The sequence below is a fragment of the Rhinopithecus roxellana genome, chromosome 14 (assembly GCF_007565055.1).
Source record: "Rhinopithecus roxellana isolate Shanxi Qingling chromosome 14, ASM756505v1, whole genome shotgun sequence".
NCBI lineage: Eukaryota > Metazoa > Chordata > Mammalia > Primates > Cercopithecidae > Rhinopithecus > Rhinopithecus roxellana.
In genome coordinates this window covers 57,642,693-57,657,688 of record NC_044562.1, presented here as the reverse complement: position 1 = coordinate 57,657,688, position 14,996 = coordinate 57,642,693, and the positions used below count along the sequence as shown (strand labels likewise).

The following is a 14,996-nucleotide window of genomic DNA, read 5'->3' as shown; positions in this document are numbered from 1 at the left end:
AGCAGCTGGGACTACAGGTGCCCACCACCACACCCGGCTAGTTTTTTGTATTTTTTAGTAGAGACGGGGTTTCACTGTGTTAGCCAGGATGGTCTCGATCTCCTGACCTCGTGATCCGCCCGTCTCGGCCTCCCAAAGTGCTGGGATTACAGGCTTGAGCCATCGCGCCCGGCCGGGTTTGTTTTTTAATAGCAGTGATGTTGAACATCTTTGCATGTGCTTATTGGTCATTTGTGTATCTTCTTTGGAGAAATGTCTGTTCAAGTCCTTTCTCATTTTTGAAACAAGGTTTTTTTGTTGTTGAGTTTTAGGAGTTCTCTCTAAGGATATTAATCCTTTATCAGATATATGATTTGCAAATGTTTTCTGTTACTCTGTTTTCAGATTGCCTTTTTACTCTGTTAATAGTATATTTTGATGCATGAAAGTTTTTAATTTTCATGAAGTCCAATTTCTCTGTCTTTTCTTTTGTTGCCTGTGCCTTTGGTGTAATATCCAAGAAATCATTTGCAAATCCAACATCCTAGCTTTTGCTCTATTGTTTCTTCTAAGAGTTTTACCGTCTTAGCTCTTATGTTTAGGTTTTGGCTCTATATTAAGTTAATTTTTGTATATGGTGTTAGGTGAGGGTCCAGCTTCATCCTTTTGCATGTGGATGTCCAGTTTTCCCAGCACCATTTGTTAAAAAGACTGTCCTTTCCTCACTGGAATGGTCTTGGCACCCTTGTGAAAATCATTTGATTATATATCAAAGGCTTATTTCTGGGTTCTGTTTTATTCCATCAGTCTGTACATCTGTCTTTATGCCAGTACCACACTGATTACTGGAGATTTGTAGTAAGTTTTGAAATCTGTAAGTGTAAGTCCTCCAATATCGTACTTCCTTTCCAAGATTGTTTTGACTGTTCTCCTGATAAAATTCTAAAGTTTGCATTGATCTCTTTGAACCTAGTTATTTTAATTCCAGTGTCTGCGGTTTCTCTCGTTTCTGTCTATTTCTCTTGGTGGTATCATGCTTCCTTGGGTAGATGGTTGTCTTTGACTGTGTCCTGGATTGTGTATTTGAAAAATTATTTGCAGGAATAACTTGAGGCCTAAGATGATGCCATCTGCCTCCAGAGAGGGTTTTCCTTTGCCTCTGTGTAGAAGGCAGGGGTGCTGCCACTCTGGGACCCCCTTATTGCCCGTTCCAGGCTTCACCCAAAGGGGAAGTCCAGAGGGTCTTTTCTAAAAGCATGGTTCTGGTCACATTCTTGCCAGTAGCAAATAATGACAGCGTAGAGCTGACCACTGTGACCAGTGGTGCAGTCACCTGGGCCCAGCACCCTGTGAGGTCAGAGCCAGTGCCCTCGTCAGCTCCAGCTGCTGTGGTAAAATGCCTTGGAGTAAGTGGTTTGTAAGCAACAGAAATGTAGTTTGCACAGCTCTTGAGGCTGGGAAGTCCAAGATCAAGGCGCTGTCATCAGCCTCAGTGACTGGTGAGGACCCACTTCCTGGGCCATAGCTGGTGTCTTCTTATGTATCCTCCCATGGCAGAAGGCAACTCTCTGGGGCTTCTTTTACTGGGGCACTCATCCCATTCACCAGGGCTCTACCTTTATTGCCTAATCACCTCCCAAAGTCCCCACCTGCTAACACCATCTCTTTGGGAGTTAGGATCTCAACATAGGAATTTGGGGGCACACAAACATTCCAGCTATAGCCCCTTCTGGTAAGTAAGAAAACCAGAGCACAGAGAGGTCGGCAGCTGAGCTGCGTCATGGATGGATGCACAGCCAGTGGCATGGAGTGTGGGGCCAGGATTGAAGCATGTGCATCTCACTGCAGAGGTGCTGCTCAGAAACCTTTTGGGGCTCCCCACTGCCTGGAGGCTGAGCACAGGCTACTTGGCCACTGCAGCCCCTCTAGCCTCCCCAGCCATGCTGGCCCCTGGCCATCCCACCTCCTCTGTAGTGGGGGCACCCCTCCCCTAAGCCCACCTTGTGTGACCCCTGCTCACCCTTTCAGGCTTAGCTCAGATACTGGGGCTCCCCCTGGCCTCCTGAGGCCCTAGCTGGAGCAGAGCTGAGGAGCAGTAGCTGCTGGGCAGGCCCGAGTGCCCCACTGACTGAGGCCAGGACCCAAAGTGGGGCTTTCCTACCCCCACAGCAGCCAACCAGGGCTGGGCACTCCGCAGGGCGTCAGGTACGGCATGCAGGTCAGAGCCTGTGCCCTGAGCACACAGTATGACAGGAGGGGGTGGAACAGGTCATGCTGGACCCATCTCAGGGACAGGGACTGTCAGGCCATCCTGGGGATGCCCTGCCCAAGACTGGCTTCCCCTCAGAGGATGCCTGGTAGCAGGGGCTGGGGAGGCTGCTGGACCCACCCACTTGCCCATAGCCCCCAGTCAATCTCCGCTCTGGCTTTCTGCCTCCCAGGTGAACAACAACGGAATCATCTCCTTCCTGAAGGAGGTTTCTCAGTTCACCCCAGTGGCCTTCCCCATTGCCAAGGACCGCTGCGTGGTGGCAGCCTTCTGGGCAGATGTGGACAACCGGCGTGCAGGCGATGTGTACTACCGGGAGGCCACCGACCCAGCCACGCTGCGCCGAGCCACGGAGGATGTCAGACACTACTTCCCCGAGCTCCTGGACTTCAATGCCACCTGGGTTTTTGTTGCCACCTGGTACCGAGTGACCTTCTTTGGAGGCAGTTCCTCATCCCCTGTGAGTCCAGGCACTTGTCCTAGGGGGGAAGGGGTGGTGTGTGTGGCTAGGGCCCAGGGTCTCCCCACACCAGGGCCCTCACTTGCTAATGTGGGTGTGGTACAGTCACTGGTCCATATCTAAGAGGGGAACATGTGGTCAAAACCACAGAGACAGATAAGAACACGGCCCCAACCTTCGGCAGTGCTCCTGAAAGCCCCTTGCCTCCAGGAAACACCAGATTCCCCAAAGCAGCAGCTCACGCATCAGAGAGAGGCATGTGGGTTGATAGGTGTTAGGAGGATTTCCATTTGGAATGGCCCAGTACTCAAAAGGTTAAACTGGAAGGTTATTCTGTTTTATACTCTTCCTTGATAATGCCAAACATGACAGAAATGTTGACTCAAGAATAATCAGCCACTTTGCAGGCCTGATGAGTTCTGGTGGGCTGATACTCCCTAACAAGGACAGCTGCCCACTCTGGTGGCAGATGTATTTACTCAGCACCTACTGTGGCCAGGCCTGCACTGGGCACTGGATCATGGCTGTGCAAGACAGACAGTGACTCCCTAGAAAAGAGGCACTGGGTGCAGAGCTGCCATTTTCAGAGCTGTTTGTTCATGCATTTAATAAACACTTTTTTTTTTTTTTTTTTTTTGACGCAGTCTTGCGCTGTTGCCCAGGCTGGAGTGCAATAGCACGATCTCGGCTTACTGCAACCTCCGCCTCCCAGGTTCAAGCGATTCTCCTGCCTCAGCCTCCCAAGTAGCTAGGATTACAGGCATGCTTTTCTATTTTTAGTAGAGAGGGGGTTTCCCCATATTGGCCAGGCTGGTCTCGAACTCCTGAACTCAGGTGATCCGCCCACCTCGGCCTCCTAATAAACGCTTTTTAAGGGCACCTTCCAAATGAAAGGCAAGTGTTCTAGGCACTGGGCAGACAGCCCTGGATGAAGCAGACAGGACACATCTACCCCATCGGGTCACTCTAGCCAGGCATCAGGAAGTGCTCAGAAGCATAACCCAGCCAGGGGCACTTCCAGGAGCAGGTTCATTGACAGAAAGTGGACAGTTCAGCTTCATGCATCTCCTCATTGCGCCTCTCTGGCTCCCACAGCCCCACCATGGGCCCTTACTGGCTCTAGTCCGCCCTGTCCCCTAGACGGTGCCATCACCCCAATTCTGCAGCCCTCACGTCTTCGTTTGTTTTCCGAGTGTTAGCACTTACGTTCGCTTTCCCGAAGCAGAGCACGTAGTTTCTCTAGTGTTGACTTTTACATAAGTGGAATGTACGCTGTATAATCACCCATCTTTCTCAGCGACTACAAACTAGCCCAGCACCAGGCAGCATGCGAATTTGTTTCACCTGCACCCCATGGCTGGACAGCTGCAATACCAGGGGCCTGAGGTGGGCACGGCATAGCTCAGGTCAGCTTATTCATGATCCTGTCCTGGTATGCGTGTTTAGAAGGGTGATTGTCGCCTGCAGAATTCCAATTTTCCTCTCAAAACTCTACACATTCAGGCCGGGTGTGGTGGCTCACACCTGTAATCCCAACACTTTGGAAGGCCAAGTCAGACGGATCACCTGAGGTCAGGAGTTTGAGACCAGCCTGGCCAACATGGCGAACTCCCCTATCTACTAAAAATACCAAAATCAGCCGGGCATGGTGGCAGGTGCCTGTAATCCCAGCTACTGGGGAGGCTGAGGCAGGAGAATTGCTTGAACGTGGGAGGCAGAGGTTGCAATGAGCTGAGATCGTGCCACTGCACTCCGGCCTGGGTGACAGAGGGAGATTCCATCTCAAAAATAAAAGAATCTACACATTTAATACTCTGAGGAGCCACATTTAGAAGTGCTGGTTTCCTCACACCCCAGCTGTCATTTTCCAGCTTTGTCAGCTCTATAGACAAAACAACGAGTGCTACTTTTTAACTTACACATCTTTAATTTCTAGTGGTGCTGAATGTGTTCTAATATTATTGGTTACTTGTATTCTACCGTGATGTGTCTGTTCATACCCTCTGACATTTTTTCTGTGATACTTTTTCTTACTGATCTGTAGTTCTTGAACTAAGGGTCTTGAAAGTTTTATCTGCCCTATGCATTATAAATACGTTTTCCACTGTTTGCCATTCAATTTGATCTTGTGGATTTTTTTAAATATTCAGAAGCCCTTTGCAGTCAAATGTATAATTCTCCCTTTTGGTTTTTGCTGTGAACAAACATCACACTTAAAAAGTCCTTTCCCTTTCCTGAGTTATACATATTCACCTGTATTTTCTTCTAGGACTTTTCTTTTGCTTTAAAACCTTATTGGATTTGGGATTTCTTTTCGTGTGTGGTGAAAGGCAGGACTCTGATCTGATTCTTTTTCAGGGGGTTTCCTGTTTGTCCCAAGATCATTTCTTAAACAGTCCCGATCCTTTGCTCGATTCTTATCTGGCGTCTCTCATCTGTACGCTGCCCACCGATATTTCCATCCAGTAGAATTCTGTGAAAACCATGAGGCCTGACTAGTAAACGCTGCAGCATGGCTCTTCCTTGGTTCTTTTTACCTTCTCTCTTTTCCTTTTTATAATTTTGCTCATTTCACACAGGAGATTGTGTAGAGCTGGCTAAGGGCAGGGGACAAAGTCTGCTCCCGTCTGTGGGCCCCACACCCGCCCCGGGTGCTTCACTCACCCCAGCAACAGCTGTGGGTTGGGAACGGCCTCTGCTGGGAGACAGCAGAGGATGAGGCCACCGAGGTCCTGCCTTGGCTGCTCGTCCAGCTAGAAGACACAGACATTGAGCAAGCCAGAGGCCCAGTGGACAATGACAGTGTGCCAGGATGGTGGACAGGGCAGGGCTTCCGTGGGCCAGGGGGAGTGCAGGGCCCTGTTCAGCCCCCTCTCCCCGGCAGGTCAACACATTCCAGACTGTGCTCATCACAGACGGCAAGCTCTCCTTCACCATCTTCAACTATGAGTCCATCGTGTGGACCACAGGCACACACGCCAGCAGCGGGGGCAACGCCACTGGCCTGGGGGGCATTGCAGCCCAGGTAGGCGAGTGCAGTGGGTGCTCTGTGTTCGGGACCCCTGCTCCCCACAGCCAGGGCTGTCATGAGCTGATGAGGTAGACAGGGGCCCACCATAGGCAGACCCCCCAGTACCATGCAGAGGCCAGCGTGAGGCACCCACGACCATCCCTGAGGCCTCTCACTGCCGGAAAACAAAGAAACATCCTCAGGCTGAAGGCATCTTTGTCCCATTGCCCTGCCCGCCCCGCCCCTGCAGTCCCCTTTAACAGCTGTGGCAGCAACAGAAATGTCCTCTGCTCCTTGTGCCCTGCAGTCTGGCCTAGCCAGTGACCCGAGGGACCACAGCCGACAGGAAACCCCGGGTGTGGAGGGAATGAAACAGAACAATGACCACAGGGTCAGTGCTCCCCAGGCCCGAGAGCGCCTTTGGGCTGTGTGCACCCCTGCTCACCTCCGGGCCACCTGCTTTCTGTTGGGGTCATACTTGCCCCTGGCCCCAGGGGAGGCCCAGGAGCCCAGAGGTGAGCTGCCGGAGGATTGGGCTGGGGAGCCAGGGCCAACCCTCTCCTTGGCTCCCAGGAACGGTTGGCTGAGGTCAGGACTTGGCTGGGAGGTTGCTAACCCTGGCAGGAACATGGTGGGGGCAGGGAAACCCCTCCCTCTGTAGACCTGGGGAACTGGCCTCCCTCACTCTACCCCACCCCACCCCCAGGCTGGCTTCAATGCGGGCGATGGGCAGCGCTACTTCAGTATCCCCGGCTCGCGCACGGCAGACATGGCCGAGGTGGAGACCACCACCAACGTGGGTGTGCCCGGGCGCTGGGCGTTCAGAATCGATGATGCCCAGGTGCGCGTGGGGGGCTGCGGCCATACAAGTAAGAGGACAGAGGAGCAGCTTGGGGTGGGAGCGGGCTGAGGAAGGGGATTGATGGCAAAGGAGAGGTGGAGAGGAAGGGGGCTGGATGCTGACCGGGAGAGTAGGGGGACTTGGGTCTCCAGCCCAGCCCGTCTCAGGCATGTGAAACTAAGGAAGGCCTGGCCGGTCCTGGAGCCTCAGCTTTCCCTAGAGAAGACTCCACACACACACTGCTCTGGGTTGGAGGGAACTCTCTGGAGACTGCGGGTTTCAGGGGTAAAGAGTTGTGGGTCCTCAGGGGAGGAGGAGCCCAGGGACGCCTCTCCCTGGGACCATGAGGTCTGTACTCTCCCCTCATTCCTACCCGGCCTCCTGCCTGGGCTGGGGGAGGAGAAGCATGTGGTCTCTGACCCTCAGGGCCACCCATGGGCAGGTCCTCTTACCGCCCAGGTCCTCATTTCTGCCAGCGGGCTTGCTGCTTGGTGGGATTTGGTGTCTGCTTGACAAACCCAAGCATCACATCCACAGGGGAGTTTCCAGGGGTCCTTCCAGCCCAGAGGGCACAAATGGACGGGGTGGTGTCCCTCCCAGGGGTGGGCACGTGGTCTGTGGGAACAGCCAGGGTGGCAGGAGAGCCGTGGATCGTAGCCCCAGCCCTGCTGCTGTGCGGCTTCAGGAGCCAAGGAGCCTTGGAAATCACTGCTTACACATGGGGCCAGGGCAAGCAACGGATCCGCTCCACAGGGGGCTGCGCCTCACAAGCCCTGCCAAGCCTTGGGCCACAGTGAGGCTCGCGCTGGGACCCGCCCCAGACTCACCTCCCAGCTGCCAGCATCTAGGCTACGGAGAAGGGAGAGGGGCTGCTTCTCCACAACACTGAGTCCCCAGAGGACACGACGGGGGTAGCAGATGTGGGCGCACCACTATCGGGGCGGAGGCAGGGTGCAGGCGCGCCACGGGGTGGGGGGTGGTGAGGGGTGGAGAGTGTGGGGGTGGGGGGGTGTGCAGGTGCACCACAGGGTTGGGAGTGAGGGGTAGAGGGTGTGGGAGTTGGGGGTGTACCACGGCGTGGGGGGTGCAGGTGTGCCACGGGGTTGGAGGTGGGGCGTAGTAGGGGTGGGGGCTGAAGGCACGTCACGGGAAGCGGGGTGGGGGGTAGAGCGCGCCACGCAGTGGGGAGAGCACCGCGCGCATGGTGGGAAGAGGAAAGACAGGCGCGCGCGGGAAGAGCCATCTGAGGGCTGCAGGTGGCGCCGCAGCGGAGACCCGCGGAGCCCGAGCTACCCGCACACGGGGGCGCGGACAGGGCCCCCGCTTGCATCTGAGCTTAGGGAGTCGGGGTCAAGGGGCGGGGAGCCCAGGAGCTGCCACCCCCGGCCCCAGAGCGGGACAGAGCCCTCCTGCAGCCCCCGGCCGCACCCCTGCGTGGCCTGCCTTGTCCCAGAAACGTCGACATGACGGCTGAGCGCCAGCCTCAGGTTTTCCAGGCCAGGAACCCGGGAGGGGAGGCGGAGTGTGCCAGTTTCTAGAACTGCCCGCGGCAGCGCTGGGAGGGATGGAGGGAGCAGGAGGGTGCTGGTGTGAGTCGCTCCAGGGAGTCCGCCCCACACGAAGCCACATTCCCGGAAGCCACGCCGACAGCACCGCCCCTGCTCCCCTGCTCCGACCTAAAGTGAAACCTGAAACCTGACTGCTTTGCTGCGGTCACCCGGACACCCAGAGGCCAACCTTCTGGGTCAGGGGAGGGAAGGGAGATGCGGATGGGAGTGGCTGTCCTGCCGAGTCGGAAGAGGCGGCTGAGGCTCCAGCCCCTCCCTGTGTCTGCAGCCTCCGTGTGCCTGACCCTGCGCCCCTGCCTCAACGGTGGCAAGTGCATCGACGACTGTGTCACGGGCAACCCCTCCTACACCTGCTCGTGCCTCTCAGGCTTCACGGGGCGGAGGTGCCACCTGGGTGAGTGGCTGTGCTGGGCTCAGGAGGAACGCTGTAGGCTCCACCAGCGGCCCTGAGTGCCCCGGGGTCACTGTCCTCAGGGTGTGGGTAACTTGCTTAGGGGACCACTGGGGAGCAAACGCCATGGTCCCCTGGGGTGAGCACCACAGGCGGGTGCAGTTGCTGCCCTCTCTGAGCCAATCTCGGGCTTGCTCCTCCATCCCTGGCCAACCCCAGGCCTTGGAGGAAACTCCTCAACCGGGTTCCTGCCGCTGAGGCCTCAGCCTGCCCATGTTTCAGACGTGAACGAATGTGCCTCCCAGCCCTGTCAGAACGGCGGGACCTGCACTCACGGCATCAACAGCTTCCGCTGCCAGTGCCCGGCCGGCTTTGGGGGACCCACCTGTGAGACAGGTAAGAGGAACCCCCGTGGCCCTGCTGGGTGCAGGATAGCGGAAGACGCAGCTGGACAAGGCTGAGGTCTGGGAAGGTCCGACAGCTGTGCGTGCTGCGAGGCGGACAGCCCAGAGAGGTCACCCTCGGGGAGTGGAGGAGCCCGGATGCCCAGGGAAAGGCCCATATCTGGGTGGGGGGCAGGAGCCATGACCAGTCACACGGGCTTCCTAGGCCATGGCATTTGGACCAGGGATGAGGCCTCAGAACAGGCCAGTGCCCAGGTCCCAAACCAGGCCAGGGTCAGGGCCAGACAGGCACCAGGGCCTGCATGACAGCCCGTCAGGGAGTGTGGGGGGGCCGCCAGACCCCCTCTCAGCCCAGGACCAGCTTGAGGGGAACGCGCAGTGCTTCTGGGGTCAGATGGGCTGGCTGTGGGGTGGGAAGAGCACAGCCACTCGGTCCCTGCCGCTCCCTCCAGCTGCTCCTGGATGCTGTTTCTCTCCTGCCCCCGCCTTTAGGGAAAGGGGGTCTCACAGCCTCGGTGGGGCCTGGAGTCCCTGTCCATCCTCATTGCTGCTTCCAAACCTCTGCTTGCCCTCCCAGTTCAGAGCCCAGCTCTTTTGAAGCAGCTGTCATCAGAGTCGGCCTCTACTTACTGCCCTTCCACCAGCACCTCTTTGGACCCCTCACCCATGCCCTTCACCCATCTGGTAAAGAAAGGTGGACCCCCCCATTCCTGCTGTCCATCTCACCATAGGGCTCTGCTTAGGGAGCTTTGCAAAGGGAGCCCCTAAAATCAAAGCACCATGACCTGCTGCTCCCCACCCAGCTCAGCCAGGTGTGCATGTCCTGTGTGACAATCGCTTATAAAAACATGTAATAGATTGTTTAGATCAGTGTGTTCAAATAGTGACTATATCAATATCTCAATCTAGAAAAAACAATTCTTACCAGATATTTATGGTCATGGGAAGTTTTTAAAAGTATTTCATTCCAGTGTTTACACATATTTGTATTGGCGAGAACTATAGTTGAGTGGCAGTAAGGGACTTTTGCACCTAAAAGTACATTAGAATCAAATTCTGCAGGAATGCAATGGAAATGTGACTTCAAGGTCCAAAGGAGCAAAGCACAATTCCCACCCGGCGAGATGGGCTTGCCAGTGTGTTTACAGATCACTCATGGGTGACAACACAGTGACCCCAGTTATCCCTTGCTCCCCGGCCCCTGCCACTGTCTTCCCACAGCCACTGTCGGAGCAAGCTCCGTGCAAAGGAGCTTTTCTTCATCCAGAAACTCCTGCCCTGCTTGCCCATGTGTTCTTGACATGAGATGGGTGGGAGTCAGGCTTCTGTGGGGTTGGTGCCATGGCAGACTCAGCCCTGCAGGCTTCTGTCCCCTTGGTAAAGGCCAGTGAGGCCGGCAGGGTCTCCTTCCTCTCGCTCAGCGCTCTCCCTGTGCGGTGCTGGCCAGGGGCCTGGCTGCGGGAGGACCCAGGCCTATGATGAGGGTCCCCAAGGGTGACTGGGCGGAGCTTCCCAGGAACGGGCTGCTCCTTGGCTATGCCCCAGGCTCCAGGAGCCCCTCTGTGATGTACAGCCTGGTGAGGTCCCCTAAGAGGGCTTGGTGCCAGGAGGCTGGTTCAGGTCTTGGCTCTGCAGCATGTCAGTTGTGTACATGGCCTTGAGCCCTGAGCCTTGGCTTTCAGTGCAGCTGTGGCACAAGCCTTGGGTACAAGCCTTCCCCGCTCTGACCCCCCACAGAGGCTCCCTGGTCTCAGAAGCCACCTTGGCCCCCAGAGCTCACAACAGCAGGGGCACCACAACTAGAGGCAAGGGTGTATGTTCTGCTCCACCTACTGGAGTTGGGGTCAGGGAGACAGCGATCACCATGTCCCATCAGCCACCAAAGGGCTTTCACACCTCCTGGGGGAGTGGTCAGGCCCTCCTGTCTCTTTCCTGTGCCAAGGAGAGGGCCCCACCATTCCCCCATGACTCCAGGGAGGGACACACGTTCTGGCTATCACTCTGGTTTCTGAGTTTGTTTGGGTATGAGCTGTCAGTAAGACGGGATGTGGCTACCCCCTGCTTCTGGCTCTGCTGCCTGGGGGCAAAGGAGAGACCTGGGATGCCTGGGCCCCGTGCTCTGGGCTCAAGGAGGGCCAGCATCCGATGAGGAGGCAGGGCAGAGGGTGGGCTCCCCTAGCTCACTCCCACTCAGTAACGGGGGACTAGAGTCCCTTTGCCCTGGCTGTTCCTGCACAGGCCATTGCCTGCCCCACCCAGCCTCTCGCCCCAAGGGCCACTCCTGCACCGTGGGTGCTGCACACCCTTCCAGGTTCAGTCACAGCCTGCATCCTCGACAACAGCTCTTGTCACAGTCAGCCTGGAATAAGAGCCACCTAGGGGAGGGACTGTCCCCCGAGAGTGGGAGTGGGTTCTGTGCACTCCCATTTGCCCCTGCCCAGCATATACACTCCTCCCTCCATTTCAGGTTTGCTGAATTAGACCTAGTTCAGATGGAGCTTCAGGTGGCCAGTCAGGACTGTCTGGCTAGGCCTCTTCCTTGCCTGTTGCCCCCTCAGAAACCTGCCTGCCAGGCCCCCCTGCCCTGCAGGCCAGTTGGGGATGGGGCTCAGTGTACGTCCCAGGGGTTTCTGTCCCATCAGGTAACCATAGCTGGGAGTCCATCATCCTCTCTACACCTCTTCACTCTAGCCCAATCCCCCTGTGACACCAGAGAGTGTCAAAATGGTGGCCAGTGCCAGGTGGAGAACGGCTCTGCGGTGTGTGTGTGCCAGGTTGGATACACTGGAGCAGCTTGCGAGACGGGTGAGTGGCCTGGCTTCAGGTTGGAGAGGGGCTCCTGCCTGTGGCCAGGTGCTGGGCACAGAGTGATCGTGGCCTGGCTCAAACAAAGCCCCCACCTCTGCTGCCCCTCAGATGTGGACGACTGCAGCCCTGACCCCTGCCTGAATGGAGGCTCTTGTGTTGACCTAGTGGGGAATTACACCTGCTTGTGTGCAGAGCCCTTCAAGGGACTTCACTGTGAGACAGGTAACTGGCCAAGTGCCTGGAGCCCGCCATGGCTGATGGTGGCCTTGGGCCGTGAATACCACCACAGCCACCTTCCCCTTCCTGCCTTGCCGTCTGACTCACCTCACACCTGCCTCTGGGGTGGGGGATGCCTCTGCCCCCTTCCCACTCCCCAGCGCTTCCCGCTCAGCCTGAATCCTCAGCCACCAACTGCAGGGAACACAGGAAGCAAAAGATGGATGCTGCCTCCAAGGTGCTGTGTGAGGCTGAGCAGCCCCTTCCCTCTCTGGGCCTCAGTTTCCGTCTGTGAAGTGCCGGGAGGGATGACAAAGTTCCCAAGGCTCCTCTTCCAGCCTGGGTGACTCTTGGCTTTTTAACATCTTCCTTTCCTACTCTAGAACCCTCAGCACACAAGGGAAGGTAACGGGAATCAGAAAGAAAACTGGCCTTTCACTGTTTTCTATTCTCTTTTGTATTGTTTAACTGCTAGTTGTGACTTGTTAGAGGAATTTAAAGGCTAACTGGAGATTACAGCCCACAGTATAAAAATGGCTTTCGTGTCTGATTGTTGCACCCGCCTCCAGAGGCTCACCCGCTGTGCCAACCTCTATGGACACAGCAGTTGCTGCTTCTCTCCAGGGAGATGATAAAGACAAACTATTCAGGTTATTTTTATTTAAAAAATTAAGGAGGGAATTCTGTTTTACCCATAAGACACAGAGGATCATGAGCCCTCCATCAATCTTTGCCGAGGGCATGGGAGGCCAGGGTGTGTCCTGAGGGGAGGGTGGTGCTCTGCAGGGCAGGAGTAGGAGGAGGCAGCCTCACCTATTTGGCTCCTTTAAAGTCACTGTTCCGTGTCACAGCTCACTTTGCCCAGATTGTTATCTAAATATCAGTGTATTTCCCTAAATTCATGTCAGGAAACAGATAAGGGGTTTCAAAAGATTTTTGCAAATAAACCATGTTTCGTACAGAATAATAATGCAAGTAGACGTGAATAATAAGAAACAGACTGGCTGGGTGCGGTGGCTCATGCCTATAATCCCAGCACTTTGGGCACTTTGGGAGGCCGAGGCGGGCAGATCACTTGAGGTCAGGAGTTCAAGACCAGCCTGGCCAACATGGTGAAACCGCATCTGTACTAAAAATACAAAAGTTAGCTAGACGTGGTGGTGCACGCCTGTAATCCCAGCTACTCGGGAGGTTGAGGCTGGAGAATTGCATGAACCTAGCAGGAGGCAGAGGTTGCAGTGAGCTGAGATCACACCAATGCACTCCAGCCTGGGCGACAGAATGAGTAAAGACTCTGTCTCAAAAAAAAAAAAAAGAAGAAGAAGAAGAAAGAACAGACTGACACTTGTGCTAATGTAAGGGCTGATTGACTGTATTACAAGGCGCAGATGCTGACAGTCTAATCAGGTCTGACAGGAGGTTGGCCACAAATTGGAGACTATAAAAAAGAGTTTCTAGTCTTCTGCTTCTAGCCAACAAGAATTAACTGCTCTTGGAATTTCCCACTCACTGTCATCACCTTGAAAAACAGACAAAATCTGTGAAACGCCTTGTTCAGCCATTGAACAACATTCAGCACAAGCCTGTCATCCCTGAGAAAAAGGAATCAAATGAGGTGAGCCCTACAATTGCCCCAGATTCTGCCTGGGGCAGTTTCCAGGCCACTGTGCTGGGAGAAGGAACTGAGAGTCCAGCAGTTCCTCTGAATTGAGGAGATGAAGATCCTAGTTCAGTGGCTACAGGATGGTGCTCCTGAGGCAGGAGGGAACATGAGATCAAGAGGAGACCTCCCTGAATTTTGGCTCAGTATTATCGGGCTCAGGATGAAATCCGCAAGGCTGGGGAAAGAACCACTAGAAAGCGGTAAGTAAGACAGTTCCTGGAGCTCAAACAGGGCTGGTAATCTATTGTGTAGAGTCCTCAGTGGGGTGTCACTTTAGCAATGCTGAAATAAGACTAATGTCGACCTGCCCTAACAAATCTTAAAGCTTAAAAGGATCAATCTGATCCTAAGTCATTTAGCTGTGTGCCAGAATGAAATCCTATACTCCTTAACATCAGTAATGTAACAGAATCCAGAACTCCAGAATACCCAGTCAAAAATTATCAGGTCTACAAAGAAGTAAAATATAACTCACAGCCAGGAGAAAAATAGATCAATAGAAACAGGCAGTGATAGAACTAGCAGATACAACTGTGTAATTATCTATTATGAATATGCTCCTATAATCAAGATTGTTGAGAGGGAAAAAACCTAATAAGAAGTAGAAGGTATTTTTAAAAACTTGCAGAGATGAAAAATATATCTGAGTTTTTAAAATACACTGAATAGTATTTGCAGCAGGTTAGATATTGCAGAAGGAAAGATCAATGAACTTGAAGAGTGAAACAGAACAATTCAAGATGCATCACAGAGAATAAGACTAAAAGAAAAAGAAGAGATCTTCAGCAGCATGCAGAATGGTATTAGGGTAATAGGATCCACGTATCTGGAGTCTGCGAAGGAGGATGGAGATGGGTGTGGAAAGGAGTGTTACAGGAAAAGTATGTGAAGAAATAATACCCAAATGCTTTCCAAATTTGATGAAAACTAAAACCCACATTTCCAAGAATAGCATGAAGAAAACCACACAAAGTCAAACTATAATCAAATTGCTGAAAACTAATGATGAAAAATCTCAAAACAGCCAGAGGAAAAAGCCACATTACATACAGAGAAACAAGAATGACAACAGACTTCTCATCAACAACAATGCAAACCAGGAGACACTGGAGTAACACCTTTAAAGTACTGAAAGAAAAAAACCATCAATGTACTCTAGTGTATTACCAGCAAAACTACATTTCAAAAGTTAAGCTGAAATAAAGACTTTTTACACAAACAAAAATGAAGAGCATGCATCACCAGCATACCTGCATTACAAGAAAATGTTAAACGAAATTATTTAGACAGAAGAAAAAAAAACTGGTACCAGGGGAAAATCTGGATCTACGCAAAAGAATGAAGATTGTTAAAAATGATAAATATGTAGGTTGAAGACTTTTTAATC

General features: G+C 53.7%; 1 protein-coding gene across 7 annotated transcripts in view; it reads left to right on the top strand.

The window, feature by feature from the left end:
* The window catches only part of SNED1 (sushi, nidogen and EGF like domains 1), an 89,189-nt gene that overhangs the window by 29,057 nt on the left and 45,136 nt on the right, over positions 1 to 14,996 (top strand). For all 7 annotated transcript variants that reach the window (XR_004053249.1, XM_030916846.1, XM_030916847.1 and 4 more), the window contains exons 2-8: positions 2,421 to 2,708; positions 5,593 to 5,733; positions 6,425 to 6,587; positions 8,396 to 8,521; positions 8,801 to 8,914; positions 11,614 to 11,727; positions 11,839 to 11,952. Coding sequence is in view for 6 of the 7 variants with exons in the window: in XM_030916846.1 (XP_030772706.1) it covers positions 2,421 to 2,708; positions 5,593 to 5,733; positions 6,425 to 6,587; positions 8,396 to 8,521; positions 8,801 to 8,914; positions 11,614 to 11,727; positions 11,839 to 11,952 (1,060 nt within the window). In the remaining variant the exon portion in view is untranslated. The remainder of the gene's footprint in view (positions 1 to 2,420; positions 2,709 to 5,592; positions 5,734 to 6,424; positions 6,588 to 8,395; positions 8,522 to 8,800; positions 8,915 to 11,613; positions 11,728 to 11,838; positions 11,953 to 14,996) is intronic.